This window comes from Podarcis vaucheri (genome assembly GCF_965113315.1).
Source record: "Podarcis vaucheri genome assembly, chromosome: 3".
NCBI lineage: Eukaryota > Metazoa > Chordata > Lepidosauria > Squamata > Lacertidae > Podarcis > Podarcis vaucheri.
In genome coordinates this window covers 19631361-19645874 of record NC_138761.1, presented here as the reverse complement: position 1 = coordinate 19645874, position 14514 = coordinate 19631361, and the positions used below count along the sequence as shown (strand labels likewise).

Below are 14514 nucleotides of genomic sequence, written 5' to 3'. Positions count from 1 at the left end.
GGTCTCTCATAACTGAATCTACTACTCTGTCCTGTTGAAACTTACTCTGCCCTACCAGACTCCTGTTTGCTTCCCCTCTTCTGACTCTCCACTGGAATCTGCATATTACACATATGACAATGAAAATCTGTAATTAGCTCCATAAAACTCCATGCCACAGTGTACTACTGCTGCCAAGAGATTCCCCAGTTTAAACAAATAAAACTGTATTTTAAAAAAACACACCTTCCAATTAAGGTTAATAAAATCAGGTATTTATATAGCTCAGCAGCATCTAGGTCATACTGTGCCATTCCTGTTTAAGCACCCAGGTTTGCCACTAACTGATGAGGCTTCTCCATGCATCATCAAGTGGATCATTAACAGGCTTTTGCACCTTCCCCAAAGAGCTTGGGGTTGGTCAGTTGTAAGTGTGACATCTGTTGCATCAGAGTAGAATACAAGCTTGTTTTCCTAACCTGAATTATGAACAGGCTGCATTTCGGTCATTTCTACTTGATGCTTACCATACATTATATATCAACCGGCTAGTGTCAGATTGCTGTATTATTTTCACATGGTAACAGAAGTAAAAAAAAAATCAATTTAATAACAGAGTGAAAGATGTATTCATGTCACACAGCACTGAAAACTAAAATATAGTGATGGTTGCTCCATGAATTCTATGATCAAAAATGTTTTCAGTTATGAAAGCTATATATAGATTCTATAATCAATAAGGGAAATTTTGACCATCCTGTAATTTCAGCAGATATGTACTCCAGTTCAGAATGGTAGTTATAGGGAAAGCCCTTACAATTTAAGATGCCATATTTATAGTGTTATTGAAGCTCTACCACTTATCCCAGTGTTCACTGTATAAAGAAAACAAAGCAATGAATACTTGGATAGCTTGTTTTTGGAAAGGGATGTTAATCTAGCAAGAAAAAAATAAAATAATTGAAGTTCTGTTAGCCATCAGAAAAATAAATCTAATTTAAAAAGTAATCGCCTTTGCTTTTGCGGCTGCAAATGTGTGAAACTCTTTTTTCCTAGGACACACAATTGATGGTTTTTATAACCCCTTTGATTTTCTGCAAATATGTTTGATTTTTAATACAGTATAACTTCTGGCTTAAACAAGTAAATAATATTCCATTTCTTTCAACAGCAGCAAATCATTTCCCAACCAATGACTCATTTTTAAGGATTATTCCTTCTCCAAGGCAACCTAAAGGTTATCAAAGTATCTTGGAAAGGGAAATCATAAATCAGGGAGTTTTTCCTCCCTCAGCACTTCCTACAATGAAGCTTTGCTCCAACATTTGTTCCCCAAACTCATTCTGATGATATACTAAAGGTCACTTCATACACAATACTTTTCCTAGACAGCAAGTAGCTCCCAAAGAGGTGAAATTTCAGCAAGATGCATACATGTATTTTTTTAAATATAAAAATATATGCATTGATTTGTTTACTGCTGTATATTATTATTGCAATCTTATACTTTAATGTATTGTAATTCTAAGTTTTAACCTCTTGTTCATGGCTCTGTTATTTTTTTATAATGAATATTGATATATAAATGATAAACAACAAATAAATATAATGTTCATGTTGTGTGGAATGCTCCTTATGGACAATTCCCGCTTTTTACTTTTTAAATTCTCAGTGACCTCATCTATGTTTAACAGCTAACTACCACTACCGAATAAGTAAGGCAGCTGGGTTTGTTTGCAACAGCATGTGGACCTTGGATTTAAAGATCTCAAAATCTGGAAAACATGCTTTCACAACATTCTAAAAACATAACCATTCAATCATATGAAAGTGCTACTTGTTCAGGTCCTTTGCAGCCACACTCATTTTACCTGCATTGAATACATGAACGTCGATCTGTCGCAGTGTCTCATAGTCTTCCCCAGAACAGTAACCGCCAAAAGAGTAGACTTTGTGTCCAACAGCCACAGCAGCGTGGTTTACTCTCCGGGGCCCACCTTCTAAATGCACTGTCCACCGTAACATTCCCTTTTGCAAGTGCTCAGTCCCTCCAAGAAGGGGGTTGGGGCATCAGAGTTTCATGCCAACAGGGCTACCAACCATGTTGGTATGTAGCCACAGAGCTCTGAAAAAGACAACAAATTTACAAATCTTCAAAATGCAACTGATTATGACCACTGTAAAATGAATATGAGTCTTCCTCTGTGCAACAGCTTTTACGGTTTTAACTGCCTCTTTGAATATTGCTTTACATTGTTCCTCTTGGGTGGGAGAAAGCAATTAGTTTTTTCTTGTTAGCCTGCTACATATCTAAGATAGGGAATAGTTATTTATTGAATCAGAAAAGGTGAAATATGTAATCATCCAAATAATGGCAAAACAGGAGTGTTAACTATGTCTCAGCAGTTCAGGAGGGCAGCAAGAATAAGCATTTCCCTGTAGTCATCATTTCTCAATGCATACTCAACAACAGTAATGGTAAAGAGAAAAGATGTTCCCATCAGGTTGTACAGCAATTATTTGTTCTAACAGAAGACAAAGAGAATGTTCATGGCAAATTAATCGCAACAAATGAATTTACAATTCAAGTCTTTTTTCTCTATGTGGGGCAGTTCCCAGTCAAGTCACTACAATGCCCCATCTTATATTTGTGCATCTGATTATTCCCAAATATAGAACCTTACATTTGTCCATATTGAAATTTTGCTAGTTTTGGCCCAGTTCTCCAATCTGTAAAAGTAATATTGAATCCTGATTCTATCTTCTATCTTCTCCCAATTTGGTAACAGTTACAGGTTTGATGAACATCCCCTCTATTTCTTCATACAAGTAATTTATAAAGATGTTGAAAAGCACTGGGCCCAGGACAGAACCCTGCTGTACCCCACTTATTTAATTCCTAACCAAAGAGAGTTCTAGAACCTGGCATCATCCAATGAAATTGAAAGATTCAAAACAGACAAAAGGAAGTGCAGTTTCACACAGCACATAGTTAAACTATGAAATAGGCTACCACAAGATGTAGTGATGGCCAGCACTTGGACGGCTTTAAAATGGGGTTAGAAAAATTCATGGAGGATATAGTTAACAAAAGCTACAAGTTATGATGGTTGTGTGCTACTTCCAGTATTGGAGGCGGTATGCCGTTGAATACCAGTAAGCACAAATGGGGAGACTGCTGTTGCATACACGTCTTGCTTGAGGACTTCCCAGAAGTATTGGGTTGGTCACTGTGAGAAAAGAATGGTAGACTAGATGTGCCTTTGATCCGATCCAGCAAGGCTCTTATGTAATAGGAGTCCAGGCAATATATATATATAGTTTTACTTGAAGGGTAAAGATCCTCTTTAATTATTTAGAGCTTTGTGTCTGGCTTTTCATCACACACAAGCAAGAAAAAAGCAGGCTGCTTATTAAAGAAGCATTTTCAAAAGTCAATCCCTTGGAGAAAATCAGTGGTTAGAGATTTAAACCCACACACGTCTCTCCAGCTATGTGTCCAAAATAGAAGGAAAATCAAGACCTGTCTTCTGCTGTGTGATGACTGTAGTGGGAGTTCTTGAAACCTTGTCAAAAGACTTCGTGAAGTTGGAATCTTAGAGTACTTAGAGACAGCTTTTCTCATCAGGTGTTTGAACTATGTAGGAGTTTTAAAACCAAGGAACAGAATATTCTCTACTTGTTTAACTATTCATCTCCTGTCTGTGGCAACAAACTCAGCACCAGTCCAGTCAACTGGAAATATCCATAGGAAAACGAAATGTTTTCTTTAAGCAGAGGGCTTGCAATGAAGGCCAATAAAGCAACTGAATTCAATTTTCCAAAAAAATTGAAATCAATTAGCGTCAGCCAAATATAGTTTAGATTAGAGTAGTATTCCACCCCAAACACACAGACCAGATGTTAACACTTGAAAACTTTCCCTTTGTCTGGTGTACTAAAATATATAAATTCTTAAAAGAAAAGAGGTGAAAATTCTAGTATAAAATGCATGATGAAAGACGGTAACATGGTTAAGAAAGAGGCAGAGATCCAACATGTGATTCTATGATTTTATGTTATATATATTATATGGGACACGGATGGCGCTGTGGTCTAAACCACTGAGGCTTGGGCTTGCCGAACGGAAGGTTGGTGGTTTGAATCCCCGCGATGGGGTGAGCTCCTGTTGCTTGGTCCCTGCTCCTGCCAACCTAGCCGTTCAAAAGCACGTCAAAGTGCAAGTAGGTAAATAGGTACCGCTCCGGCGGGAAGGTAAACAGCATTTCCGTGTGCTGCTCTGGTTTCGCCAGAAGTGGCTTAGTGCTTGTTGTAATCTGCCCAGGGACCTTAGGGTATATGACAGGTAATAAATGAAAATAATAATGGGTAGGATTCAGCTAATGAATCCCATCAATAGAAGGCCTGCAAAAGAACTTCTTCTTGTGCAGCAGGACTTCCGCCCAACATGCCCCCCAAAATTGGCTCAAGGAGGTAGGGAGAACTCTTGGAACAGTGCCTGGGGAGAGGAGAGGGAGGACTGTTCTGTCTGTCAATCCCAAATGCTTCCCTTATAAAACAATCACCTTAGCACGACACTGAATTCCTCCCAATAGTCCAGCAAGATCTGGAGGGTCATAGGTTCCCCACTCCTGCTCCAGGGTAAGTAGGAACCTATCCATTTAGATTAAACTGAAGTCAGCATCTTGAATCTCAGCCAGAAGACAAAGGAACCGAATGCAAGTGATGGCACAACCTCGAACCTAGTATTCATTTTATTCAATATTTTACATTGGTTAAAAACCTGCTTATATTCAAGGGAAAACTCTTTTAAGATGAGTATGTGGCATATCACTTTAGCCCAGGTACAAATATTAACAAAAATTATCCTATCATATGTTAGAAATGCTAAAAACAAGAGAGGTGATTCCCACCCCCATATGTGGTGGAAAATGTGATTTGTCAAAAAAACCCTGCTAGAATAAAATTTAAAATTGTATTAAAAAGATCTTAGATGATAAAATTCCTCTCCATCCAGTTTTTTTAAAAAAATTGAATTATGCAGAAAGCTTGGGGCATCAGAATTTAACAAATTTGTTTCTTTCATGTTAGCCACACCAATAATATTTTTGGTAAGACATGGGATCAGTTAACACACTATCCAGTAAAGAAAGTGTGGAGAAACTTCAGGAATTTGCTGCTATGGCCAAACTAACCCATTATCTCAGATTTACATGAAAAGACAAAAATATGATAGCAGTCAGATAGTTTTGTTGACTATAGAAACAATAAACAATTGTGGCCAAATGTAATATATCAGTTTGTACTGTACTAAGAATGATACAAATAGTGTTAATATAAATTATTTCTTTTGTGCCTTCGGCAAAAAAAAAATAATGATAAAATGATAAAGGTAGCACTGTACACATGTTTTCAATATTTTAAAAGCAGTCTTGACCAGTGAATGGATGCGTCAGAAATCTACAACCAGGAAAGGAACACACCACCACCAAACCCTGCCCCAAACTCATACATATGGTATACTAGAAAGTATAAGAAGACAAATCCTTGTCCCAAAGAGCTTACAATGAAAAATCTACTAAGAGGGAGACAACTGAGAAAGGGAGAGGGCAACTGAGGCAAGTAAACAGAGGAAGATTATGTACTAAGGTATAGCTCCGAAAAGAGCAGAAACACCAGTCCTAAAAGAAACAGACAAAAGTTAGCTCTATAAGTAAAGCAGTTTTAAATTTTAAGAAATATATGGGTCAAGATCTCTTTTATGTTCCAGAACAAATGAGCCGAGCAAGAAGCAAACAAAATCTTAATTCATCTTCACACACTCTCTTCCCCCAAACACCAAAGCAATCTTGCACCCACTATTTCTCAAGTGCACGCAAAGGACGTGTCCCTACCATGCTGTTGTCTCAGTCCTTGAGAATATGTAACCTGAAAAGCTGTGTTTCCAGCTACGTGGTTTAGTAGCACTTAAAAATAGATCCAGTCAGCTTGAGGCCGGCCATATAGACTGTTCTATTTCAGGCACATCCCAACTCACTGTTACATCCAGCAGAATAACAATCCAGCAACTTTTCTCACTCCTGACATTTATGCACTCCATTGGCTATTCATTCCAAGACAGCAGGAAATGAAAGCCAGTGTCAACACAGGCATGGTTAGTGGCCTTTCATAATGAGGAGCAGCAATGCTGACACTTGCCTAATTGCTAGGGAGACTGAGTTACTCATGCTGCTGCTAAAATAAGACAAGAAACTTGCGAATTTCTAAGATCTCCAGGACACACAACTTGAGAAACAGTCGGAAACCCAGGGATCATTCTCATGTCACTGTTTTCAGATTGAGGATGCCTTCTGAAAGTCACTGGTATGCCGCCACATGTTCTCAAATGTGAAAGAACAATAATTTTGTCCATGTACAGCAAAAATCTCAGAGCAGTCAGTCTCTCAATGAGTGATCCAGCATCTTAAAGTTTAAACAAGGGCAATATGGACTGTACACAGTCAAATTAATTGCTGCAAAAGCAAACTTCTAGAATCTAGTTTGCCCTTATTCACTTTTGGGAGACAGAATAGTACATAAGGGACAAGAAGAACCACCATGGAATAGCACCCAGAAGACAAATGAGACATACAAAGTAGTAGAATGTGTCCACAGATGTGAAGCCACTTCATGGTTAGTTTCTCAAAGTAAAACACAATAGAAGTTTCCTATCAATAGCATAATAACAGGGTAAGGTATGGCATGCCAGAAAAATGTGGAGCAACCACAAGCCTAAGAAGGGCTTGCTGAAAACAGATTTTCCCAAGGCTGAATGTACTAGTCAAGCTCATTCCATGTCTCAAGTAGTGAGCCATTTCCTATTTTTAATGGAAATGGAAATTGCAGTGAAAGTGAGGGGGTAACAACTGCAGAAAGGATATTGCACTGTTAAACTACTGAACTGCCAGAGCAAAACCCAAGTTATTTCTAGCAAAACCTTTACGCATATCATATAGGGGTCGGGACGACAGCTGAGCTACTGTCATGTAGCCTCAGCTGTAACTACTGAACCTGCTACCCTTGTAAGCCCCTCAACCTCATTTTCTCTTTGCTATTGGCCAAGGAGCAACAGATTTCCTTATGTTTGACAACACACTGCAGGTGTTTTAATCCTTTCTGATTCAGTACCTCCTTTTCAGCAAGACTGAAGTGACATGCCACAAGAAAGGGATACTGTCCATACCCATTAGTAGGAATACCAGCTGTGAAAAGACTGACATAGAAAAGGTCATACATCTGATCACTTATGTAAGCTGACTTAATAAGATACAGTCCACCCTAAAATAAAAGGAACCAACCTCTACAGCAAGCTACATTTACACACCACCCACACCAAGTCTACCCAGTCCCAACCTCTTTCCACCTCATGAATTTAATCTAGCTTCCCATCTCAAGCAGCACCTGCCAGTCAAGTGCTCATCCTCCTCTTCAGCTGAGCACCCGCAGGTGCCTTGGAACCTTGGATTTTCTCTCTCTCTCTCTTTTCCTTGGCCTCCTTCCGTTATGCTGTATGGCCATTCTGACATCAGAGATAAGCAAACACTATAGAATTTCAAAAATTTCCAGATTAACATCCAGACTTGATTGCTGCAATACAGTATGTTATACATGTTGTTGTCCTTGATTATTATTTTTTTTGAAATTTCAATTGTTTCAGAATATAACAGCCAGATTACTGACTAATATTGGCCATTCAGAAGAACTCATCAGCTTAAAAATATCTTCACCGGCTTCCAGTTTGTTTCCAGGTACAATTCAACGTATTGTAGTGATTTTGACCTATAATGACCTATTCAGCTTGGCATCAAGTTATCTGAAAGGCTGTCTACTACACAGACCTGCTCACTCATTAAGACCTGTGACAGAATCTGTGTGTCAACTTTAAAAGTGAGGTAGGTGACTACTAGAGATAGGGGTTTTCATTGGTAGTGCCCTAAGTGTGGAATGCTCTCCTTCCAGTGCCACTTTATTGGCACGTACAAAATTTGGACATCAGGTGAAGGCAACAATACTTCCAGATCTTTGGAGATCATTTTGGTTTTGCTGTTCCTTGCAGTCTTAGCTATTATTTTTACTACTGGTGTGAGTTTTAATTGGCTTCTGATGTCAACAGCTGGATTTTAATTTTTTTGTATTATATTGTAAATTACTGTATTAGATACTTCAGCTGAGATGTGACAGAGCTCATTTAGACACACAAAAGATGCGTTATCCATAGACTACAGAGATTAACCTCCCGCTCCATGACATTATGCTGATTTATAGATCCCTCCTATTAAATTACTAATCAGAAGACCACAATGTCAAGATTCCATCCCCCAAACCCCAAGAGACCCAATTTGACAGTCATTCGATTCCTCAAGGAAAGATCCCGGGAATCTTATGTGCGTTAGATGCACGTCTCCAGGAGAAACTTGCTATAAACAGAAGTCATGAAGCAAGCCAGAAATTCCATAAACACCATTAGTCATCTGAACAGCAGAGAGAAGAAACTGCTAAATTCAAACAGAAGGGCAGCTCTTGTTTGCCAATGACAGAAGCACCTGTTCAATCTCAATGCACCCTTTACCTTTTCAACTTGCTCCCACCCCATCGCTACCACCAAGGTCTTGCAACATAGAAAAAATCATCCAGGTTATAGGGTTGCATAGACTTCAAGCAATAACCTGAGTAAGGGGGAGCCACAGGAAAGGTTCAGACTCCAGGCATAGAAGGTTGTGGACAAAGAAACAAAGCCTGAGTATTTTGGACTTTTCTAATGCAGGGAGGGTGTGTGGACTGTGGCCCTCCAGCTGTTGTTGGACTTCCAACAATTAGCCCCAGCCACCATGGGCAATGGTAAGAGATTGTGGGAGGTGGAATCTAGCAACATCTGGAAGGCCAGAGGTTCTACACTCCTGCTCTAAAGAGAGTTTCCATGAAAAATTATCTATGGAAATTCTGTTCTAGTTATCCTGGAAGAAACCCAAACACATTAACTATCACAGAGACTTAAAAACCTTTATATCACAATGTAATGAATTTATTTTTATCTAGCTAACTAGCTTAGAAAAATATGCCTTGAGGTGATAATGGGTTGGATGATTGCCAGTTAACTGAGGGTGAATCCTGATAAAAAACAGGCACTGCTAGTAGGTGGTATTTGTGATTTCCCCAGATTTGCTCTGGAAGACTTAAGGAGTGTGCAGGGAAAGGAGGAGAATGTTCTCCTTAGTGTTAAGCTAAATACAACTCTAAGTTTCAGTCCACACAATTTGCCTATACTGTACACATTTCAGAAGTAGCTCTCACCCAACTTTATGCAAAAGAGAACTACAACAATTTCCTTAAGGGGCTTGTTTTACAAATTCAGTTCCTTGTCTGCATCTTTCCAAAAATTTCTTCTTCCATTTTATTGCAGCTAACTCCTGCATATGCACACATGAAAAACGACAGAACAGCATAGAAATTATTTAACAAATCAATACTCTTACAATATGCTTCAATCCTGCCAAGAGTCTAACATGCTATTTACGGTATGTACAAGGTCTCTTTATGGGCAAGAAAGCTAACTGACTGAATGTAATCAGTAAACCTGCCAAGTAGAATCATAATAAGCACAAGGGAAAGTATGTAACGCTCTGCACATTATCAGAAATACAGTGGAACCTTGGGTTGCAAACGTGATCCATGCGGGAGGCACGTTCGCAACCCGCAGTGCCGCATCTGCGCACATGCAATGCAATTTGTACTTCTGCACATGTGCAAAGTGTGATTTAGCGCTTCTGAGCATGCATGAGCACTGAAACCTGGAAGTAACCTGTTCCGGTACTTCAGGGTGCGGCACGGTCCATAACCTGAAAACGCGCAACCCACAGCGTTCGCAACTCGAGGTATGACTGTACTTTATTAAGGTACTGTGTGAAACTCTGTGTGTTCATTGATTTATGTTATATGTAGAAGTGACAAATTCTCATTGGCAGGGGCGACAGCCTACCATGTTGACAAGGGGCAGAATAAAGGTGTGCATTTATCACATAACAAGTGTACAATACTGAATCCCCAAAATCTTTTAATGCAGATAATAGATAGTCTTGTTTGGCTGAATGCTCAACAGCTGACATATCAAAACAAACATGTGATATAGGAACGTGTGACTTTATAGAGTGCTTGAAAAATAGTGAGAAAGACATCTTAGAATCCATTCTGACAGCAATAACAACTTCAGGATAAATAAATAAGGGCTTACCAAACAACCTAAATGAGGGAATATGCAGCTTGTAAAGCTACTTAATTTGCACGGTCTTGGAAAGGGCAAGCAACCCAACACTTTGCCTTCTAGCTTAAACAAGGCACACAGCTGCACCTTCTGAGATAAGACAACAGCTCAAAAAGTGAAGTCAACCTAAATACCCAGAACTAACCATTTTAAAATCAAGCTATAGACAAAATGATGACAGACCCAAATTAGTGATGCTGTTCTTAGTGAAGCAGAATGGTTCTGCAGTCAAAATATAAAGACAAAATATTTGAAACCTAGCTGCATGCCCACTTCAATAAAAACAGCACTAATATTGTCAATGTTTCAGTTACAATCAAAGTAGCATTATTACATATTTGGACTGAAGCAGCTGCAACTTCTACAGAATACAGAAGCTCTGAACAAAGCTCTAAATGTGAAATCACGGATCCTTTGTATGGTAATTTTAACTTGGAAAAAAGAAAATGTGAACACTTCTAACTTTTCCAAAAGTATGTGGGTCTGGCTTGTCATTAAGGATACATTATTTTCATTTGCCTATAATTACAGCACTCAAATGTGATTCCTTAAAGCACTCTGGTGGTTAATGTCAAAAGGTGGGTTTTTTTCCTTCCATCAAAAACCCATCACATAAATTCACTGTAGCGCTGCAAAGTATGAACAACCAGATACTAATGTGCTTTAATCAACATCTACGCTAAATAGAAACAAACTAAATACAGCAAACTGACACAGCATGAAATTAAAGTGAATTCTAAGTTGCAGTGCAGAAAGAGTTTTAATGGTGCTACTGAACTCAAGAGCTAAATTGGGTTTAGTTATTAAAATCTTTAATTACTACTATTACTTCAATGTTGCACATTCTCTTTTTCATAAAAAAGATCAAAGTACTCCCCCACTCTGCCTTTAGCCACTCTATGGAGTGCCTGCCCTGTGGAACACCCTCCCATCAGATGTCAAGGAGATAAATAACTATACAACTTTTAGAAGACATCTGAAGGCAGCCCTGTATAAGGAAGTTTGTAATGTTTGATGCTTTAGCATGCCACCCATCTGGGGCATTATTATGTCACCCATCTGGGACAACTCAGTCATATGGACAGGGTACGAATAATAAATTATTGAGCTTGGCAGGGTGGTTAAAGTATGTGATGTGTAACTAATACATGCTAAAATCCTGATCTCATATCTTTTTTCTCCTAAGTTACTGAGTAACTTGTTTCAAATTGTGGTTAGGACCACAGCCTAAGTGATTTTGAGTACAGTCATACCTCATGTTACGTTTGCTTCATGTTACGTTTTTTCAGGTTGCGTCCCACAGTGACCCGGAAGTAAGGGTTATTTCCAGATTTTGCCTCTTGCGCATGTGCATAAGTGCCAAATTGTGCCGCGCACCTGCGCGCTTCAGGTTGTGGGCTTTTCATGTTATGAATGGGCCTCCAGAACGGATCCTATTCACAACCAGAGGTACCACTCTATGTGCTTCTCAGCTATCAGCCAAAAGGGCATAAGCATATTGATATAACTTATCCATGTTAGTATGAGTATGTACCATCCTAAGTCGCACTGGGAGTAGAAGCAACTAGGAAAAGCTAAGGTGAGTAGTAGATGACTAGTTTTATGTGCATATGTGGCACATGAGGCTTGTTTACATAGGAATGAACAGGTTTAAAAGACCCAGGAACCATTGTTTTTGAGTTGTGTGCAGGACTAAAATTTGAGTTTATTATGGATAAGCTATTATAAGAAAAAGTATCACACCCAGACAACAGGATCTTGCTTATCTGGCAGATTTGAAAAGTAATCTGGCCTCAACTGGGAACAAACAGAATTGATTCACACATGCTTGTTTACCACTTAGTTTTTCTAAACTTTATAACAAGCCACTGTGTGCACCAATTCTGTTGTTTTGATGTGATATGAAAGTCCTATTTGAGGGGCTGTATCTGTGGTGGTTAATTCACACATCCAATGTATACTTGAAGCTGCAGTCACCAAATAATGAACATGCATGTTTAAGCAAGTCTGTGGCTTCCAGGGATATAGACAATAAGAAAACCTGTAACATGCTGGCCCTTGAATTTTAGTTGACATCCCCAGGATTTGCTGACCTGAATTTTGTCCTGCTCAATGTACAATGTATCTGGATGCTTTAGACATGACAGGTGGAATATTTTCTCCATTCTTCTGAGAATGTTGATGGGAGTTCTAATCTACATTAGAATTAAGAGTTATTCCAGCGTTTCTTGGGACTAAAGAAGAAAACAATGGGCTTCTTAAATATATAAAAGTACCAAGAGTTGTGTTAAGTGTAGCAGAAAGAGAGAGAAAAAACCCATTTGCAGCACATATCAATAGGTAAAATAGAGGTTCCAGTCAGTCAAAACACTGTGTCCATAGATGACTACTGACCCAGGGTGCCAGAATTATTCCAGATTAAGCCTTTGGTTTATCCCTTTATTTCCAACTAAGTACTGTATAGCAACAGCATTTTACTACATTCATCCGTCCACGCCCCATTTTCTCTTGTTTTAACCATTATCTGTTCTATACTGTTCTATATTGGGGACACTGTCAATTTTGCCCATGCATCTCAGTTCCATGTACAGTGGTACCTCGGGTTACATACACATCATGTTACATACGCTTCAGGTTACAGACTCTGCTAACCCAGAAATAGTACCTCGGGTCAAGAACTTTGCTTCAGGATGAGAACAGAAATCACGCGGCGGTGGTGCGGCAGCAGCGGGAGGCCCCATTAGCTTAAGTGGTGCTTCAGGTTAAGAACAGTTTCAGGTTAAGAACAGACCTCCAGAACGAACTGAGTACTTAACCCGAGGTACCACTGTACACTGATGGTGCTGCATTATACAATAATAATAATGCAGAAGAACGCCCCAACGAAGAAAGGAAAAAGCAGAAAACCAAACTCCATAAAACTTTAGGGATAACAGGCATTTATTATATGATTTTTCTCATATACCATCCTAATGAACACTATAGAACCACCCATCTCCCCAAAAAAGAATTGGCACCCCAGTGCAGAAAAAACACATGCCTAGAAAATACTGCAAAATGCAACTTTGCACACTGTCCAGAGAAGGAGAGGGCTGCCCAGCTTTAAGACTGCCACAGGCATTTATTTAGGAACACTGGCACTACCCAAGTTAAACGGCATCTTTGGTCAGATCAATGTTTTTTTGGGGAAGGGGAGGGGCAGCAAACGGCAAACCGTTTAAAAGCTATTGTCGTATTTTGACTGGCGGGGGGGGGTGCAGAGGAAGGAGGACAGGCCTTTTGCAGGATCTTCTGCCTCATGCGCCAAAACAACTTGGCATGGCTTGAGGACTTTGCACTCTTGACACCGGGGGGAGAAGCGCGTGCGCGTGCGTGCGTGCATGTGTTGAGGGCGGCGGGGTATGAAATCTGCCGCTCCGCCTCAGGCAGCAAAACGACTCGGGTCGGCCCTGGCAGACACATTGACCCCCCCGACAGAATAAACAAATGCACCAAGCTCCTCTTAAGCCCCTGGGCTCCCCAGCGCTCCCAATGCGAGCTTAACCTGTCACACCCCTCAGCCCCGTCTCTCTCTCTATTTTCTCTCTCCCTGCAGGGACTCTATAACCGACGAGTCCCTCGTAACAACCCCCGTGCCCCACCCCCAACCTTGACAGACGCATCCCGGCTCTCGGATCCCGGCCGCCCCAACGGTCAGCGCCGCCAACGCCGCGCGCCCGCGGCAGAACCGCCCCCCGGCCCTCCTCCACAGGGGCTCCCTCCACGCCCCGGCGCCTCAGCTGCATTACCTGCCCCCCCACGGGCGAGGAGAGGGACGCGGGGCCGGCCCGCGGCCCCGAAGGGTCGCGCGAACCCGCTCTCCCGGCGCTCGTTAACGGCCCGGTCAAGCCCCGAGCTTTCTCCTCCAGCGCCTCAGCCGCTCCTTCCCTCCCTACCTCCCACCCACAGGCCCAGCTTCGGCGCACAACGGCTGAGGATGACGCGCCACGCCCACCGAGGGGAGTCTGGGAAATGTAGTCTTGGGAGGGCCCGCAGATATAGCGAGATATAGTGTTCTTCTGTACCCCGTCACCCTGGACCCCAGCACGCCGGTTTCAAAAAGATGGCCACGAAGTGGGGACGGGCAGCGTCTTCACATACCCACGCCTGCAAAGGGGGTTTTAAGAAGCCCCTTGGCGCTGTAGCTCTTTCCACCACAGCTTCGCGCTGGATGAAGGTTACCTTATTTACATAACGGG

At 40.8% G+C, this 14514-nt stretch overlaps 1 protein-coding gene across 3 annotated transcripts in view; it reads right to left on the bottom strand.

Moving 5' to 3' along the window:
• KLHDC3 (kelch domain containing 3) overlaps positions 1-14214 on the bottom strand; it is a 44905-nt gene extending 30691 nt beyond the window's left edge. The window contains exons 1-2 of one of the 3 annotated variants that reach the window (XM_082217812.1): positions 14065-14214; positions 1851-2102 (exon numbers count right to left, since the gene is read on the bottom strand). In XM_082217812.1, the coding sequence (XP_082073938.1) occupies positions 1851-2004 (154 nt within the window). In that variant the 5' untranslated portion in view covers positions 2005-2102; positions 14065-14214. Of the gene's footprint in view, positions 1-1850; positions 2105-7419; positions 7443-12369; positions 12472-14064 lie in introns of those variants that run through there. The other 2 variants (XM_082217811.1, XM_082217813.1) reach the window with 2 other exon arrangements.
• Positions 14215-14514: the final 300 nt, after the last annotated feature.